This window comes from Anabas testudineus, chromosome 9 (assembly GCF_900324465.2).
Source record: "Anabas testudineus chromosome 9, fAnaTes1.2, whole genome shotgun sequence".
NCBI classification, from domain to species: domain Eukaryota; kingdom Metazoa; phylum Chordata; class Actinopteri; order Anabantiformes; family Anabantidae; genus Anabas; species Anabas testudineus.
This window is the reverse complement of record NC_046618.1, coordinates 15856319-15877132: the sequence shown is the minus strand read 5'-3', so window position 1 is coordinate 15877132 and position 20814 is coordinate 15856319. Positions and strand designations below refer to the sequence as shown.

At 37.8% G+C, this 20814-nt stretch overlaps 1 protein-coding gene across 1 annotated transcript in view; it reads left to right on the top strand.

Annotated features, from left to right (window-relative positions):
- oxct1a (3-oxoacid CoA transferase 1a) overlaps positions 1-20814 on the top strand; it is a 38781-nt gene that overhangs the window by 11618 nt on the left and 6349 nt on the right. The window contains exons 8-15 of the mRNA XM_026342841.1: positions 5885-5992; positions 6182-6296; positions 6711-6805; positions 7341-7389; positions 7781-7853; positions 9205-9280; positions 17038-17127; positions 17998-18078. Of these exons, the coding sequence (XP_026198626.1) occupies positions 5885-5992; positions 6182-6296; positions 6711-6805; positions 7341-7389; positions 7781-7853; positions 9205-9280; positions 17038-17127; positions 17998-18078 (687 nt within the window). The remainder of the gene's footprint in view (positions 1-5884; positions 5993-6181; positions 6297-6710; positions 6806-7340; positions 7390-7780; positions 7854-9204; positions 9281-17037; positions 17128-17997; positions 18079-20814) is intronic.

Sequence of the window (20814 nt, the reverse complement as noted above, 5' to 3'; positions counted from 1 at the left end):
TTAATGGCAAATCTGGGAAAACAAATTCAAATTATGTCCCAGTGGTCTTTCAGTAACCCTGTGAAAGCTGGCCAGCTGTCTTACTTTCACGCAGGGACCTCACCATTTAACATGTTCATGATACATTGATTAACATTCTGCTATATTTTATTATATATTTTGTCTTGTCTAAGTTCTTCTTATACGTTTGCTGCTATTAACAGATTAAATTCTGAGGAAAGTCATTACTACTGCTTCATTCCCTCAGGCGTGTGATTGTAGTCCATGTCCCAGTTCTGATACGTACATCTACTTTTTTTTTTTTCGTATTGGATTTAAAGTACAAGAGGCAGGAAAGATGTCAGAAAACGAGATAACACAAAAGCACTTTGAAAATTACCAGATCATCACCAGCTCCTGCCACGGTTGCTAGGCAACAAACCCTGCTATTCAATTGTTGAATGTTCCCCGGTATCCAGCTGGTCCAGTTATTCCCTTATCACAGGTACAGTGAAAGGGCCCAATGTATGGTGGGATACGATACACCAGAGCCTAAATAAAAGCAGTGGTTTCTCCTGTTGTTCAACCATCAGTCACAGTAAATGACTCAACTGTATTCTGTTACTGTGGCAATGCAATATAGAGGTGTGGGTGTTAGTGTGCAGCACAACCAACAAGTCATGCATGAATTAAATGAATGTATTTGGGTGTTTTGTTTTTTTATCCATGCTAGAGGTCTAATTGGATATAAATGACCTACATCTTCAGGCGTTTTAACCTCAGCTTTCCACTAAATGTGTACTGAAACAAAAAAAGCAGTCAGGGCATAAACGGCATATAGTTCTGTGTTTTAGACTACTGTTGAAATATCACTGGAAAATCTACATATGAACAAAAAACAACTTACTTTCATTCATGAATTTGGAAATTGCAGATGTGTTTATGAAGTTTCTTTACTCCAAAATAAATATGGTAGAATGATATGAATGTGTTAGCATTCAACATTCAGTCTGTTTTGTTTCAGTTATTTCGATTATTGATTACAGACAACAAGACACTCGTGCCTTGCTTTGACTTGTGCCTTTGTCTAAGTTTATTACTCAAGCTACTGTTGACAGATAATTGAAATCCACTAATTTTCCCCATCATTTCCTGCCTAAGGAGGTTTATGAATTATAGTAGCTTCTGTTTGCATAAGATGTGCAAGGAGTTTGTGGGGGCAGATACAGAGTCTGTGTGATTCCTTGTTCAGTTCTTCAATAGGGATCATCAACACAGTGCTGTGAAAGTGTTGATTCTTATGTGTCACGGGGTAGTACGGCTTTGAATCCAAATGTATGACATCAAATATTTATAAAACTGTAATGCACACACTACTAAATTCAAATTTTTGTCATACTATAGCAGGTGATGTGCAACAGCAAAGCTATCATTGTCCTCAGTGTCACTTTTTTGACTTTGAGCTGAAATCTCTCTAGAGCAAACGGTGGTAATTGCAGGGCTGGCTAGACTACAACTGCAGCAAATTGCTGTAACATCAACAGGCAGAAGGGTAAAAAAAGCCTTTTTCATTTTTTCTACCCAAAAGTCTTCATGTCCTTCCTCATCTACAGGAAGAAAATACATCAAAGTGACACTGATAGTATTCAGACAACACCTCCATTTAGCAGAAGGTAACTCTAAGTTTGAGACTACACATAAATTGATGTGTGGCTACCTTGATAGTGATGGAGAACAGTAACATTAATTTGTTGTGGCCTTGAGAAAATACATCCAATCCAGAGGTGACATTTCACATTGTGAAATTTCTAGTATCTCACTATTTCTCCTATGACTTAATATGGTTATTTTGAAAAATAAACTGAAACTTTTTCCTGACATCTGTTATGGATTATTAGTTTTTTGCATCAACAATAATAGTAGCAGGTTTAAAACATCAGTTTCCCTTCATTTTTCAATTCTGTGAAACTAAATTGGCACTGCCTTGTTTTTCTTTCATTTTTAAATAGGTACTAATTCATCATTTCATTTTTGCATCAGATTAAAGTAGTCAGCTCAATGTAGCCTGGCATTGCAGTGTTTCCTGCATGAAATCAGGCATTTGAAGGTACATTCTCATCTTTATCTGAACCGAAAAGGTTATTAGTATTTTACTACTAGTGTTTCTTACAGCTTTTTAAGGGATAATGGTGTTATGGTATGTTTTCAGAATTATAGGACAGACTGGACTGAAAAATAAGTGGAATTAACTTGTTTGAGAGTTAGGTTAACATACTATTAAACAGACTCTTAGATGATTGATTCTAAAGGTGATTAGAGACTCGGGTTTAAAAATCTGCTATAAGTCACTTTAGGAGTATTTGAACGGAAAATGGGATGGAGAAAGTACATAAAGAAAGATGGTGGGTGCCAGTGGAAGGGACAATGAATTTGCTGAATGTATGCACTAACTGAAGGCTTCAAATGACAAATTTGCATGCTATACTGTATGTTTAAGGTTCCCAGGAGAGTGGTGAATTGTCTGAATCTGAAGCACATTGCACAGAGGCTTATGTGTTGTTTGAAATGTAAATATTACCTTTTGAGCTGTGAGCGGAGTTGTCCATTTTAAATGCTTTGGTGTGTAGTATGTATCATTTGAAAATTTATTTTTAGCTCCTGTAATGTTGTCAGGGTGTTTGCATTGGCTGGCTCTCTCCGATTTTCTGGTGACCATAAAGACTGACACAGGCAAGGCAAGCTTCCACTGAGAGGAAACAGATTGCACATGTTGTCAGTATTCTGGGTTAGAGGATAAAGCCAGAGCTGAGCCCCGAAAGTGGCAGCAGAGCATGGCCAAGTGCCCACACACACACACAAACACACATGCGCGCACACACTAGGAGGAAGATGGAGAAGCTATAAATACACAAGCTAACGAGAATGCGGTGTCGCTGTCATCCTTATGCTCTGTTGCCTTTAGCCACACCATCTCTTTCTCCTGAATCTCTCATTTCAGTATGCACAAAACAGAGACACGATGCATTAAAAGTTTGCATACATCCACAATTAGAAAATATCTCATTTCAATTTATTTCCTTTTATTTTATTTTATTTTGTTTTATTTTAGTGAACTGATGACAGCACCCTCCCAGGACTTGAATCCAAAATAAATTAGGCACACTACTTAACTACTTAACTACGTACTTGATTCCCATGAAATTTATTGCCGACATTTAAGTTTCTTAGAAAAAACATAATGGCCTATTCTCAATTTGCAGAACCACACATACTAATTACTTAAACAGATAACTAAATTCCTTGTTTCACAATTGGCTGCTGTTACGCGCACCTAAAAACATAGACTGTAAATGTTGCACTACAAAAAAATTTGTGATGAGCATGGCATATTGTCAGCATTGTTGAATAATTTTTTTGTGGTTTGTTCTAGGAATGTGGTAGCACTGTGTAACAATCTGTTTGTGATTAACAAGATTTGACAAAGCTCACGCAGCCTAAAAAAAGCCCACACTTTCAAAAAACACTTGTCGTGTCCCTAGAGGGCACTTTGATTCCCTCTGTCTTCATGCCAGCTCACTTCATGCCTCACTCCACTCTCATTGATGTGAAAATCGTTCTACAGACATAGGAATATCAATGTGTGTGTTCTGGTGTGCCGGTTTGCTCGCTCCACACACCTGCTCATTTGTGTGTTACTCTGGTTTATTCCTATGTGTTTTATTTCATTATTTTATTTTAATGCTTTATTTGTGCTCGTCCGTTGAACCTCTTGTCTGAACTACATCTGAGCGGCGGTACAACCGGGACACATCACCTAGATGAAAGGAACAGCAGCTTTTTTATGTACACAGCACATGTAAATTGCATGAGCTTGTTATTGTGCTATGACTTAGCTTTGGATAGCTATTTGAAAATTGAGCTGAATACACAGTGTGTTTGCATGTGTATGAGAGACCAACAAATGGACATGGAGAAAACCCATCACTGAGGTGTGATCTCTCGTCTTTTTGTTGTTGTTGTTGTTGTTGTTGTTGTTGTTGTTGTTGTTTGAGTGGCACATCAATTGATACCTTTGGATTGAGGAGACAAAATTAGGGATTGATACTGGCTATTAAAATTATGCAATCAAAGATTTGTAGTGATTCTTTTACTCCCGGCCTTCCTTCTGTGACTGTTTTATAACGTGATGAGTGTGTTTTGCTTGATGAAGATGTTGATGGAAATCATCATTATCAAAAAAGACAGATCGAGCCCCTCGAGAAAGAAGTGGGTGGATGTGTTGGACTGCTGTATCAGTTCTCTCACACTACCAATCGCATCCTGCATGGCCTTGTTTTCGCTGTGGAGCATCGGAGTCTAAAATCACTTTACTGTTCTCAGTGGCCTTAGCTCACCACAGACCAAAGACTGCATATCCAATACAACGCTAAGATGGGAGCCACTCTTAGCCACTGACTCTTCTCAGTCAGCGCTGAGTGCTGAGGTAGGAAGTGGAAATTCAATTCAATTTGCTCTGAACGGCTGCTTACCCCTCATGTAAATGGAATAAGTAGGTTACACTCTGAGCTACACAGGAGTGAAGCACAGAAAAATAGAAGGGAGGGTCAGAATAAATGTTGTCATTGTTACTGGAAGTTTCTTTTTGTTCCCCATAGATGTGATGGCAATTATTGACAACTGCTTGTTTGCCCCTTTATGTTGTTTCCTTGTAGTAATTTTGTGGCATCTCAAATGCTTGACTCTGTTAAAGAGTCATCCTAAAGAAAGGAATTGAAGAATTGTGCCTCCTCTCTGTTAGTCTATTCTGTTTGATAAAGGAAATACAGTTCTCGCTGCACATTGTTGATCCCTTCCCTGCTTAGTCTGATTCTCGTGGTGACTTAAAAAGGTCAGCGACCACTGACAAATTGATTTTAGAGCAGGCTAAAAACGGGCAGCAAGATAAAGTAGGGCCCGCTCATGCTGTACAACTCTGCTTAGCACCTGTTTAAGTGGAAGCTGTATGCTCAGTTTAGATTGGTTCCCAATGTTACCTAAGGAGGGGTGAAGCAGGTGTTTTCACTGTGGGATATCTATCCAAGTGATGTTGACCCAGCTTTGCTTAAATCAATAACTATTTCCATTTGTGTCTTGTTGTTGTTGTCAGACTGGAATAACCCCTTAAACGCACACTTTTTCTGCAGCTGACACTTTCTACTACATAAAGGTGGTGAGCTTTTGTCAGATTGTATTGTTTGGTAGAAATGAGATGCATACTTTTCTCAGAGAAATGTAAATACCCAGTGTTATACCAGCTCCTTACAGAGGAAGAAGAGGTTTTAAAGACAGAGGCTATGGGCTAGATGGGCTAGAAAATAAAACTATGTATCTAAACATTGTTTTCTGTATAGTGATGTAAAAAACATTTACATTTCTTTGACCTTCGTGTTTGCTTCAACCAAAATTCTCCTACCACTAAAGCAATCTCCTCCATTCACCTCTGCTTGCTATCTCCTGTGATCTTAGGATCAAACTACATCCCCTTGACTTTGTGTGTGAGATGATCCTCCTCTGTTTTGAGTCAGCCAGTCTGCCTTTAGGTACACAGACAGTTGAGTTGATAAAAAAAAATAAAATAAAAAAATACAACACCTTCTCCCAAAATACTTACCCTTTACTTGTTGTGAAAGTCAGTAGCAGGATTTTTAAACCAGTGACCTTCTATATTATTATTTTTCTTTAATCGGAAAGAACCCTTTTAAAATGAAAAAATATCAAGGTAACCTATATTGAATATCATAGCTCAATAGGAAGGATGCTATCTCTGGTAGATTAATTCCATTACTTCATGTTTTACTTATGTGAACATCAAAATTAAGGGTCATGCGACATGTGAAGGCTCAGCTTATAACTTTGTGCCTTGTAGGTGGAGGAGGTGGTAGATGTTGGGACCTTTGCTGCAGAGGACATCCACATACCCAGCATCTACATCCATAGGATTGTCCAGGGAGCCAGCTATGAGAAAAGGATTGAGGTACAAAACATGGCCTGTCTGATCTTGCATGAGTGGAGAAATTATTGTAGATTGTAAATTGTTGTTGAATAATTTCCTACTAAGCCATTGTAGCACGTCTTCCATCACTGTGCATAGTAGATCTTCTCCATAAGTGTTCTTGTCAAGGTGCTGTCTCCCTGTTTCTCTTATATCTCTCCATGTTTCCAGAAACGCACAGTAAAGAAGAGCCAAGAAGAAAAACCCAAACCAAAGAAGGACTCCGATATCGTTCGGGAAAGGATCATTCGCCGTGCTGCTCTGGAGTTTGAGGATGGGATGTATGGTATCCTTTGAAAAGAACACAGTGCAGAACAGTGAGCAAATAACTAAATAAATAATATTGTGCTATAGGTGCCTTCCTTCAATTATTACAAGCAAAACAAACTTGATTTTCTTTTTCAAAATGCAGCTTATTGCTCTGGAAAATTATGCACTTGCTTTTTTTCCACCTGTCCTTTCACATTTACAGTACAAGTTGTTTTAGCATTTGTGACCTTACTATATTGAAATTCCTCTATAATTTGATATAGACATATTTGTGATACATATTATAGAATAGACTGTTTGGTGTATGGTAGTTTCTATTGAAGCAGCATTCAACATTATACTGTATATTTATCTTGTATTTTAATACTTTTAATACTAATTTTCATTGCTTTTTTACAAATGGAATAGTCTTTAACAAAGAGTCCACCAGCTAATCTTGGTATTGGCATCCCCATGTTGGCCAGCAATTTTATAAAGCCAGACATCACTGTACACCTCCAAAGTGAAAATGGAATTCTGGGACTGGTAAGACACATTCAGAGAGTTTTCTTTCCTTTTTGGTTTTAGTGCTTTGAATCTCAGCAAGCTTATGAGCAGCATATTTTCTGTCCTTTGTGTAGACGGTTATTTTAAGAAGTAGTACATGTTTTTTAAACTGAAGATGAAGTCATTCATTTAAGCAGCATATTTCCTAGTAGCGGCCCTTATTCAAAATGTGTTGAGTTTGTTATGCAACAGATTGCCGCAGTTTGACACTTTCCTTCCATTTTTATTTCTGCTGCTGCTACGGAATTACTTTCCAATCAGTTGCTTTATGAGTGCCAGTTTTAAAGAGCCTCTCCTCTCCTCTCCTCTCCTCTCCTCTCCTCTCCTCTCCTCTCGAAAAGGATTGCTCCCTTTGTTGAACACAGAGAAAATCAATGTCTCATCTAATCAGAGAAATGTGATTGTATCTGTCTCCCCCTCGAAAGACCATGGCCGGTCAGGCTGAGCGACGTGTGAATGTATGTGTGACTGCCTGGCTGTGAGCACAATTTTCTTTATCTTTGTCTCTGTATAGGGGCCGTATCCCACTGAGGATGCAGTGGATGCAGACCTGATTAATGCTGGTGAGGGTTGTCCTAATCAATACCGCAAATGGTAGTCAGGTGCATATTTACATAAATCAGAAGCAGAGGAAACACATTTAACTCACATACTTATTTGAACACTTTTAAAGTGATGTTAACATATTGGTCACCTTTGATATACTTCCATTGTATTTTTCACATCAGTTCTTAACAAATAAATATTGATTCATTAATTCATGAATTTATTTTTATTTATTTGTTAAATGTCTTCTGTCAGTTAATCTGCATTCTATGTGATTATATTTACATGTACACTGTGTTTCTCTTAGATAAGCAAAATGTTATGAAAGTTTACTGCTATGATAAATTAATCCCATTTTTCCCACATTTTTTGGCAAAAAATCAAACATGTCAACTCTCTGTTACGCAGGCAAGGAGACTGTCACAGTACTCCCTGGGGCTGCCTATTTTTCAAGTGATGAGTCATTTGCTATGATCCGAGGGTAAGACAAAATTAAGTTATTTACTAACTGGAAGGAAGTAGATATATCTGACATGTCTGGATTTATGTGTGGACAGCTTTTCAATATTTTGAATACTTTTTTAATAACATCATGAGTCACTTCTATTAACTTGACGTATGATGCAAAAACATGATGCAGTTTATGCATAAAACAAGAAAAAAAAAAACACAATCATGCAGACTGCAAACAAGTTGTTCTTTATGTTAATATTGTCTTATCCACCATAATGTACCAATTTTACCATGTGTAACCATTAAACAGGATTTGATCATAGGATGCATAAATGGTTTGTAGCATAGCTACAGTACTGTCACCAGTACAACTACACAGCAGTCTTGCCAATATTCCCAGTGTTCTTATTGATTTGCCGGCTGTCTGAAATTGCCCACCCTCACTCCCTTCAGCATCAGTCCTGTTAGTCGACCCAGTGGAAATCCAATACTGCTCATAAATAGCGCTGTCCAGTCACACTGCTGGTGACCAAAAAGAACCACACTCACTCTGTGTGTCTGTGTGTACTGTTAAAACTTCAGAGTTGCAGAGAAAGAATAACACAACATATGGTGAATTGTGAGCCATGCTGCCTCACATAACACACCAGCTACTCCTCATACTGGGATTACATTTAGACTTGTGCTTGTTTATCACAAAACATTATCACTGCTTAGTTTTGGATGTGTTTGGCCTCACACCTGCTGTGTGTTGCCACATGCAATGAAGAAACCATGAGAAATTAAGATACTAAATAAGCAGTGCTACAGTATGTGTCCTGGTTTCAGTCTCAACAACGAAAAACATTCTACCAGGCTTTATAGGTAACTCACTTTGGACTTTGAACTCCCTATTTAACAGAAACAGGACAAATAAACATGCATTAATAGAGAGATGAAATACAATAAATTCTTTGTCCACAGAATCTGACTCTAATTTATTCTGCTAACACAGTGCATTTACAGGTAATAGTCATTTAATGTAGTAGCTGGGGCAGGTAAGACTTCTGCACCAGTCAAGAGTAAATTTGCAGAACACAAACAAAGCTGTAGTGAGAAGATAGCTTTATTTAAAACTGAATGCAGTAAAAAAAAAAGAAAAAGAAAAAAAAAAGCCAGAACATTTTACTCATGGCAAGGTCTCCTATTAAGAATAGTGCTGAGATGTAAATATGTTGTTGTTGTTGTTATTATCATTATTCTTAATATTGTGTCCTGTCATAAATGGGGTAAATGAAGTTTCACTATGTGCATTTTATGATGATTGGACATGTGAGTTCATAAGTTGAATCCATTGTGAGGCTGACAGCTGTCTTCTTCTGTTATGTCATTCTGTTTAGGGGTCACATCAACCTGACAATGCTGGGAGCCATGCAGGTGTCAAAATATGGAGATCTTGCCAACTGGATGATCCCAGTGAGTTTGGTTTTGATAGCACACATCCAATATGTTTTTACAAATTCATACTTTCTGCTTTATCTGCTGGGGTCAAACCAACATCAGTACAATTCATCCTTTGTAAATTCTGCTTGTGAAGCTTTTTATAGCTCTCTTATAACTTTCTGTCAGAAAGATGTTCAGTCTCCCATAGGATAAAACTTGTGGAGCTGTTCTGTTGGATCCCATGTCATTTTAATAGTAAACATATTGTGTTCTTGTATATGTTTAAACAGCATCCTGTCAAAAAATGCTGTAAAATGGTAGGGTTTGGATTCACTGCTTTGCCTTCACCATGCAAGTGACCCAGAGTAGACCTTAGGCGTGTCTCTCAGTTGGTCTGTTGCTATATTTCCATTCATGCTAGTTGTGCCACCGTGGTAGACCTATTTCATCTCACACATTTGTCAATAAGCTTTTGTCTCATCCTGGTTTCAAGTGTTCCCACGTTGACTGCAGTGAGTGAGAGGGAGCTCCCAAGCTGAGAAATAGACAATGTATTTCCACATTACCAGTGCAATTTTATTAAATTAAAATAATTATTAAGTATTAATTATAAATAATAACAATTGATTATTACTCATACATAATAATAATTGTCTATATTTTACATTTAGTCACTCGGCGAATGCTTTTTTTCAAAGCAACTTACAAGTGAGGTACAAGGCGAAGGTAGGGTTAGCTTAAGGGGATATTGCCTAAGGACCCCTACTGGAGGTAGGTCACAGCCAGGATTAAAACCCCGGTTTCCTGCATGGAAGATTGCGAGCTTACCACAACGCAACTAATTCATGAGTAGTTCAGCTTTTCCTATTCAGTGGTTACAAGTTCATAAGATCTTAACATTTGTTTTCATTCCTTGTGGTACATCATTTGTCTTTAGACAGTTTACACTTAGGAGCCATTGGTTTGTTTATTTTATGCATAGTAGTCATCAGTATTAAAAAGAGAAGATGACTTGATTGAAATAGATTCACAATGGAGCGGCCTTAGTTGTTGTTATTCAAGAACTCAGGGACATGACTGTCAGGAGACTGAGGGATAGGGGGTGTTTGTATGTGCCGCTCTATAACGTGTGGCTGACATTATTTCTAGCTGTTTCATCAGGGCCGTTGATCTCCACAGAGGCCACAGTTCTCCTCAGTGATTACTAAGGTCAAGAACCCATTAAAAACTGATGTGGGTGGGCTCAACCAGAATGCCCCCTGGCACACATCTGGTTTCTGCTTGACTGAAGTGTGCATGCAAGGTTGTTTCAGCCAGTGCATAATTTTGCAGAGGCACCTCATCTAAGCAACTAAATTGGTTACAGCCACAGAGTGTTCAAAACGTTCGCACATATAGACTCCAAAAATAAAACTTATGTATATGACACACATAAGGAAGCTGTGTGCACATGCATACTGTCATTGATAGTGGTCTCTAAATTGGCAGCATTATTTATTTTCTCTTTACCTGTCCAGTTGTACTTGTTTGTCCATGGTAATTGCTAATTAGCTGGTGCTTGATTAAACATGTTATGCAAATATTGAAGGCCTGCAGTGGAGCGGTTATGCAGAAGCAGGGATTTTATCTTGTTCAGCCGTTATAGCGTTGGACAATTTGTACAGCAAAACAATGCAGTAACACAGGCTCACATGTCTGTCCTCTCCTACACTTCAATCTTCATTATCCCCTCTTTTGAAAGGTTGGATGAAGAGAATTACATTTCCCACCTTCTGTGATAATGAAAATTATTCACTATCTAAAGATGGGTGCATAGCGTGAAATTGGAAATGTTTTACGTAGGAGTCTGGGATGCAGTACTCTCAGCGTGATTATGTTGATTTTGAACGCTTTTAATATGCAAAATGCAGATGAACATTTTCCAGTTGAGGGCTTTGAAATGCTTTTACATCTCCACTCAGCCTGAAACATCTGGAAAAACAATAGATGGGGAGAAAGGGGTAATAGAATAAAGGATAGCATATTAGATTCGTTGTGCTATTTTATAATTTAGCCGTTGGAGCTTTATCAAGTGGTCCTAAACAGAGGGGTCTTGCACCCAGCAATAGCAAGGAGTAGATACTGATCTTGTCATATCTGCCTCCTCCTCACAGATTTTAACATCCAGCCATACACTGTTTAGAAAACGAGAACCATGTTTCACAGATATCGATCTGGACTTTTGCTACCTATGCAGTCCTCCTTAAATGTTTTATTTGAACTTTTTTGTCTTGCTCCTTCAGATTTGATGAGAATAAACAGAGAGGCAAATATTGCAGATAAGGAAGAGCTAAACTCACTCAAGTTGACTGAAGCAATAATGTGGCCTACTCAAATACAGGTGTTTTTTTTACAAACCAGAATTCACTTTGATAGTTGATAGTCTTTAAACAGAGAAAATAAGCACTACATCAGGCATACTTGTATATTCCAAACCCTTGGAGGCTCAGTATAACTGCAGCTTAAGTGCTGCAATAGCTTGAGCTACCAACTATTAAAATGCATTCACTAGCTCAAGTGCTTATGATGAGGCCTGGTGGCAACTTTAATTACAGAGCTACTTAGGACTAAAGTGCTTTTTTTTTTTCTTAGAAATTGTCTCTCTTTTCTTCTATAACATAAACAGATTTAACTGCATTTGGTTTCCAGCTTGTCATCAGTTCTATTAGGAATCTGTAGTAGCATGAAGCAAGGTTCTTGGTGTGTTTAAGCGTTTTAAACTTTAGATTTTTTTTGTAAATGGGTATGAGCTGCACAAAGTATGTTTGACGGTTGTTTTGTTATTTAAACAGTAAAAATGTGCTCTGACTTATTTGCTTGAGGATAGGAGAAATTGAATTTTTACGCATTATTGTCACATACCATCTATAGTGAAAAATGTCATATCCAATAGAATATGAATGTCATTGGTCAATGTTGGGAAAGAAAACATTATGTAGTAGATTACACTGTTTTTGCCAGTTATACGCTGCAAATAGTTACGTTTTTTCGGTTACTAACACTGTGTCCATTATCTTCTCGTCAGTCCTGTCTCACCCTCTGATTCTTGTCATTAGTTGTCTGGGTAACGAAGGCTTGTATCGTTCCGTCGCTATGTTATTAAATAGAGAGCCATTTGTATCAGACAGCGGAGATTGTCAGAATTTGAGGGGGAGAGAAAGGAAGCCAGTTGGTAAGTGGGAACTCTTGGATTGTGAAGGGGGTCATTTTCTGTGGTGTTTCTGCCACTGACTGGAAAGTGAACACTTGCACAACAAATGAGGAAATCGTATTCTGTTGTCATGGCAACACAAAAAAATGCAAGCAACCCCTAAGCCTAGAAAGAGAAAAACAGTGCTAGTCAAAGTATGCTTCCAATGATGCTGTTTAATGCAGTAGCATTACAGCAGCATATTTTGGAACACCAATCTCACTGTATGTCATAGAAATAATTAACGTCCGCATCAACCCATATGACTGATAATGAGCAGCAAATCTGTAGGACTTCTGCATTATAAATGCTTCTTCTTGGGGTCAAAGATCAAGACACTTCTGTTTACAGATGTCCATGCCAGGCTTTGAATTTCTACTATTGTTGCTCTAAATTCTTAAACAGACAGACCAACATTGTTTTGCAGTACATTAAACTGCAGTGTGAAAACATTTTTGCTGCAGTTTATTGTTGTTCCACGCTTGCTGTTACTAAATGTCTAATAGGAAAAGGCATTGGTGGATGCCTGACAAGCATTTTTGGTTGAGTGGGACCGACTGTGTCATTGTCTCTTCTCTCACATCTTATGATAGGTGGCATCTCAACACAACTTTGTCTTCATACGTCTTGTGTTATCTGGGTTCTGCACCACTGATACTGCCTCCTGCAGTCTTCCACATTATCTCTCACTTATAAAGCCATCATATGAATGGATGTTCCATCACTTACATCTTCTCTAGCGCCTATTTAATTAGCATATGTGTGGGCTACTGTGTGTCTGCCTCTGGCAAGGATTAATTTCAAAGAGATAGTTCAATAAGCCAGTTAAAAATGTAAAATGGATGTTTAGAGAAAAAAGGATAGAGATTTCCTTGTTAGTCAAATACTGTAAAAATGCACAAAATTAACAAAGATTTGTCTGATAGACACTGCATAGAAGATATGCCACACGGCATATTTTTGATGTTTTAGTGTCTTCTGCAAATAAAATGTGTGTAGGTACACACTTACTAAATTACCCCGCTGTTGTTGGCGACTTGGGAAGAGGAAATTTTGTTTTGTGGACATTGTTCTGACAATATATTTGTTCCATTTGACTGCCTCCCTGCAGGTTATGCTGGTTGAAAGCCAGATACTATGGCAACCTCCATATTCAGGAGCCTCCACGAAACTATTGATTTGGCTCAATGGTATTCTCTAAACCTGGATGTCTCCAATGATAAGAGTGAAGTAATTAAAAAAGGTCCCATTTTTGGCTGCTGCGGTTAGAGGTGAGCAGATTTACAGAAGCCTAGCAACCAAGCCCAGCCTAGCAACCAAGCCCAAAAGACATCTAACAGACAGCCAACAAAATGTTAAGCCTTGATTGGATTGAGTAAAGATGGATGGAATAATTAGCTTATACTGCTTATACTTATTATACAATTTCATACATGTGTTCTTTGTCACATGCGTATAGATCATGATGAGAGTTGATGATTTTTGTTGTGTGGAGCAGCTTAGAAAGCTGGTTCAAATAACCGCATGCAAAGCTGTAGATCAGAGGCAAGCAATTGGTGGTCCTCTCAGCATTAACAATGGACCACAAACTTGCTGATTGTCTCTACACTAATGGAATAATATATGGTATATTTCAGTCCAGTAAATTCTGTGAAATTTCAACCCTAAATTTTCAGCACTAATCGAACGATTGTGACAGTGATTTTAAAAAAAATCTATTTATTAAGTTATCCAGCTTTAAAAATCTGAACCATTTACAAACCACAGACGCTCTGTGAGGTCTCTTTGCCATAATTTCATCGTCCCATGAGGCATCCGACTCCTCACAGTCACAGATTGTTCCATTTTCAACAGCATGAGTGTTTTCCTTGTTTTGGTCGCACCTGTCAGCTAGCCCAATAGCCGTACACTAATAGAACCATGGTGCAAAGCGTGAAACAAATACATTAATTAAAATATGTATCAGAATTATTACAAAGAATAATTATAAAGATTATCAAACCACAGTTTGGTAGCATCTTCAGTTTTCAAAAACCATAAAGCCAATTACAGTTAAGGGGGTTTGAGGCAAAGTTTAACTTGCCTCCACATTATTTTGTCATTTTCTTCATATGTTCATTATTGATTTGACCATAGATTATAATCAGACTAGTAATTTAACACAGTTGTTTTAATTCTAAAAGAAACTATTATCCTCTGTGATTAACAGTAGCCCAGTTGCTGGCTGAAGAACATTAGAAGGTGTCTGACTCACAGAAGCTGTGTAAATCTAGACTTGCTTCTTTCAGGTCAGACTGTGTCATCCGCTTAGGGCAAGTGCAGACTCCACCCAGCCCTTTGACTGTCAGAAAGTGCATTAACATTGATTATATGAAAAAGCACACTGTTTCTTTTGGGAGTATCGTCTTAAGAGTCACTGTGTTTCGACTGAAAATAACAGAGACATTGTGTTTGACAGCTGAAAAGTGAAAATTGCTGCCTTTTAAAAAAATAAAATAAAATAAATGCAATTTAGTGGTTTTATTTACAAATTAAATGTGCACTATTACAATAGTCCAATTTCAATTTGTGTTTTATAACACAATACAGAATATGAAATTAAATATAGCCTTTCCCATAACCTCATCATATTCTCTTCCCTACTCCTTTTACCCCACCTCCACTCTCTCAGTGCTCCTAACACTCTGTTGATATCTTCTCCACCCAGCTGGCCTCCCCGGAGGCAGACAGTATCCTCATGAAGCACCACCCTTGGCATATATATCCCCTGGTTATCGAGCAGAAAGCAAAGCAGGCTCTTCACATGATTGATGAGCAAATGGGATTTTAATTCACTTACTCAGCCGTCACCCTGTGGCCATATCTGCATGTCAGCCGTCCTTATTTGGAAACCTCCTTTATTGGGAACAATGAGGGACTTGAAGACAATTTTTCACCCAGCAGGCAGTTCTGTTGCACTGATGATCTTTCGGATTGCTTCTTTTAAAAGGAACTTTCCTTGGTTTCCTTAAATAAAACCACTGCAATTATAATTTTTTCAAAAATAAAATACATTTGTTTTATCTACTCACTAAATTCTTACAAGACTTGGAGCATGGGAATTGGACATTTTGTATGCATTTTAAAGCTGCTAGTTTGATAGTTTGTTATATACAACTTATTTCTAAGGTAAAGTGGGCATATGCTTTGCTGCCTGGTGTCTACTTTACTTGCATTGTGTTACATTACTTGTCATCCACTTTTTCAGTCTAAATAAGAGACAGTGGTCCCTGGACCTTATGTGGATTGTTGGGACTGTAATCAATACAAAAAGAAATAATTTATAAACTAACTATGATTTTTAACACTGTTCATCTGTTAATATCTGTTTAAAAACATCTTTAGCAGTTACTACTAACTGAAATCTTGCTCTTAACTGTGGTATAAATTCAACCATTGATGTTTAATGATATGTATAAAGTTCTCCATGGAGGACCCTATCACAGCACCAAGCGCTTATAATGGTGCTAAATTCACTAGAAGGCTCATGCATCTTAATGCATCCTGTAGCTCCTCAAATTGTGCCAAGGACTATGAGCTTTGAGAACATTACTCTTAAACTGAAAGGGTTGGGTTCACCCAATTACAAGAAGCACATTTTCTTACTCACCTCCAGTGATTTGATTTGCTTAGGTTTTGAACCATCTGTCCTTGACATTTCTTCTGGTACCCCGAATCCAAATGTGCTGATTGTAATTTAGTTTGTGTCACCTACAGCATAGAAAAATTACATTCAAGGAAACAGAAATGGCCTCGCTGCTTCTCTGTATAATCCACAGAACACACTGCCAGCACTTTTCATTTGAACTACTTTCCACCAAATTACATTCTACCAGAGAAACAGTCCCCATTAAAAGTAAAGTTTTGCAGTGAATGCAATGGATAATTATGAGGGACACTATATTTCCCCATTTCCTTCAGTCTTCTTAATATTTGCTTTAGATTAGTTAAACTGGCCTCATTTGACACCAGGTGCCCCATTTTGCATTGCAGCCACTTGAACTGCCTCACTTTATCAATTAAGCTGAAAAGTGAAATAATATAGTAAACCAAAAGAATAATGATCAAAACTACTAAAATAAGACTGACAGTGACAGATGCTACTTGTGCATTTTAGTCTTTAATTGGCAAACCTTTGTGATGTTGACACTCTAACCTTGCCATATTTTTCTATTGTTGAAGATCCATTCTAATGTTTTCCTCCTGCTGTCTCGCTGTGTGAAATTTCTGCAGGGTCTTAGCATCACAGGGGTAATATTAGATTTTACTGAACACAAAGCATTGGATAATATCCTTCCATCGAAGACGCAGAGTGTTTTTGTAAACTAATTACTTCAGGAGGAGTTTTTTGGAGAGGATGGGTTGAATAGGCACAGTAGAAGAGGAAAAAGAGTATTACTGTAATTTCTTCACAACTTTTATAATGAATGCTTTTATTTACTCTTATTTGTATGGGTCTATTTTCTACCATTAAAATATTTGTGTAACTGAATCCTCAATCTATTTTATCTTCGGTTCTTAGGGTAAGATGGTGAAGGGAATGGGAGGAGCCATGGATTTGGTGGCTAGTGCTGGAACTAAGGTCGTGGTCACCATGGAGCACTCAGCAAAGGTGTGTATTTATGTAAAAGTGTGTATGAGTGTTTGTTTTTCTACAGAAGCTGTTCTAACTAAAATGACCTTATATAAATGACCTCAAATGACTCATTCCCTCTCTCAGGAATTGAGGTCAATTTAAATTGTCGATTTACTTTTCCCACATTAGTACCTTCACCAGCGTACCTTATTTCTGCTTCCACAATAATCAGTATGAGTGTTATGACTGATTAAGGATAATTCTGTTAATGGATTGCCTAATGCCTCTTTACCAGAGAGTGCCCGCTCCTGCTGATAAACCATCTTCTGTTCGTTCATCTTTGGCCAATTAGAATACAAGTCTAGAATCGGATTCAGCGTTTCAGGAAGGACTGGTACAGTAGCTATATATAAATAAGCTCATGTGACTTCTGATAATACAAAGAGACAATCCAACTCAATTGGTGTACTTTTAGATAGTCCAGGCTGATATGATGCAAGGTCAACGTAACATTCTGCATTCATAGAAGCATGCTGTTTTTTGCTAATGGGAGCCTGTCTGGCGCCCCACTATAGTCCAGATGGTGCAGCAGGTGAGCATAAATTTACTGCCCTGAAGCCTGTTTTCATTCATAATGGGGAAGGTGGGGAAGATGTATGATGTCGCCTTCTCAAGCAGTGTCAGATGCATTTGGATGTGTGCTATTTCGTAAAGATGCACTTATATGGAGTGAATATACAGTATGTGCCATATACTCTTTGTGGATAGGATGAATAGGATAAGTGCACATTATCCAGTTGTATTCCTGGATATACAGTATTACAATTCAGTCTATATCCATCAATTAATTTGCTGCACAACTGACCTTTAGTTTAGTCTTTGTTTTAACCACCTGCCTTTTTTCAGGGTGGAAAACACAAGATACTGGAGAAGTGCAAACTGCCTTTGACAGGGAAACAGTGTGTGGATCGTATCATCACAGAAAAGGTGGGTTTTAATTTTGGTTTAATTTATATACACACCTATCAGACACAACATTGAATCAACCTAATGGTTTAAATGCTGTGGTGGGCACTGGCCGGTGTGCAAATATGCATCCCATTGCAATGTGTGTTCGGACACCTGTTGATCATGGGCTGCTTAATTTTGTCTCATGCTGACAGCTCTCCACCTGGTACATTCAATTTTGTGGCTTATCTGTGTATTTTTGATATGTAGATATGTCTTAATCAACTCAAATTTTGAATAGAAGTGAATGGATGGATAAGCCATTAGTCATGAACTTGAAATGCTTACTCATGGTTGCTACACAGACAGTGACACGGGGTAAGCTAAGGTAAGGCCAAACTCTTGAGGCTTTAGATGTATGTAATATGTGATATCATCTTTAAAGATAAAGATGAAGATAAACTTTATTGTCATTGCAACATCATACAACAAGATTAATTATAGATCAGTATCAGTGCCTATCTATGTTGATCATTTTATTGGCTTCTAACTCATCCTTGTGATCGGGTTAGTCTCATTTTCTTTCATTTATTTTAAAAATCTTTATTTCTAGTTATGGACCGTTTGCCTTCAGGGTATTAAAATTTACCACCTACCAGTCAGAACTGATTGTTCTGTAACCAAAATGTAATAAGTTAGCTTTGGCAGCAAGTTTGCATTCCTATTTTATCACAGCTAGTCAATTGAATATGTGAGGGAGACGCAGTGAACCCAGTGAAACATCTTTATCTCTCAATTCAAGCAAGCACACACTAGCATATGATAGTTTGGCACTGGCAACAGTGGCATGGTTAGATAGAAATTACATTTATTAAATTAACACTAATTCAATCTGTTGATTTCTGTGCGGATAATGGTTATTGATTTTGTTTTTCTTTTTGTTTGTAATTTTCTTGGTGGGATTGGTTTCCCTTTATTATGTATTTTGTTCATACTCCTTTCCCCTCCTCAGGGTCCCTTTTGTTATGTTGTTGATGACTATTTCGTAATATTACTCAGCCACACAGATAATGTAAAACCTAGTTGATTTCAGAAGCGAAGACATCTGTTTATGCTCTGTTTCTGAACTTTGTCAGCTCCCCCTTTAAATTATGCCAAAAAAATGTGAAAATAGTTTCTAACTTAATTAGTTATACTGCCGTTTGTTACAATATGTTGTTGTGAGTATTACACTTGTACTGTAAATCCAACCGCATAGGGTTTTAGTGACCAGCAATCCACTGGTAATGCATATCTTGTCAGAAAAGTGCTGTTAGTCCATGGGTTCCTTATTCAAATAAAAATAATCAGAGGGTAATCAAGGTTCAGTGCTGGAAAAATATAAAGCAAAGTGAAGATGGAGGGTAGAGGCCAATTAAAGGGAATAGATGACGGAGAAAAGACGAGGTAAACATGCTGATAGTAATAAAAGGTGTGCAGGAGGTAAAAAAAAGCCAAAAAAGTCCATTTAGAGGCTCCAGTAGCTAATAAAGCTTGGAGTGGATGTAGTTTTTGTGTCCTTGTGTACTCTGGTCACCTCTCTGTTAGCCTTTGGTGGTTACTGCATTTGGAACTCGCTCATTGAAAACATGACCTGTGAGGGGCAAAGTCAGACAGTGTGTCAATGGCTTTTCTTGTTTTTTTTTTTCTTCCTTCCTTATTTTTCCCCTGTCCGTTCTTTTCTGCTTGACTGGCTTTTGTTGTGATTGCACAACATTTCTCAGCGAGCAGATTTCTGTCAACATTTATAAAGGTTAAAGCTCTTTCTACTGCCCTGCTAGCACTGGTGCCACCTACTCCTCACCACCTTCCTCTTTTCATTTCCTGCTGCGTTCTCTACCTGTCTATCCATTAGCATTTCTTTCTTTGATTACATCCATAGTTTTTTACTTTCTTCATAATAACTTTAATACTCACAGTACAGTACATTGCATCATTTGTGACCCCTTTTCTCATTTCCTTCTATCAACATACATTTTTCTCTTATTTCTTTATCCTTCTGACTTTTTTTTTTTTCTTACCTGCACATCTCTACACTACACAAAAAAATCTCTCCATTTGGCCTTCCATCCATCTTAGCATTTTGGAAAACGATTTTCTATTGACAATGCCATCCTCTTTGTGATTTCGACAGGGAAAGCTAAGCTTTTGAAAAATGTTGGCATGTGACTGTCAGCTTGTCAACCTTTCAGATATCGACTTATACTTGGAAGCACTGTTAAGAAGCCAGCTGTCTGTCACCTCCAGCTATTGCTGTGATTGCTTGTTTTGAAAACCAGTATACCCAAGTTTTTAATGAAGGTGAGCCCACTGACATGGTTTTCTGTTTCTATTGTAAAACCACACAAATATAAATTTCAGTTTCAAGCACCAGCAACAAGAAAAAGACCCACACACATTGTATAAGAAACACAATCATGCTTGAATGGTGTAACTTGAAAATAATGTAAGAACACTCTAAAGTCAAGAGAGAAGTGTTTCATTTATTAATTGGTAAGCCAAGACTAATCAAGTCCCTGTTACTGTGAACCTTCTGACTTTATTAGCTTTCCTCCTTTCAGAAACCTTATTGGTGAGTTAGAGGAGTAGAGTAGACATGTTTTTTTCACAGCATGTTCAGTCACAGCAGGCAGAGATGTAATAGACTTGAAAGGAAGCTCTGGCAGTGACACACAGAAAATTTACATTTGACTTCATTTTTGTCAGCAGTTCTGTTTTGAGTTGTTCCAAAGTGGA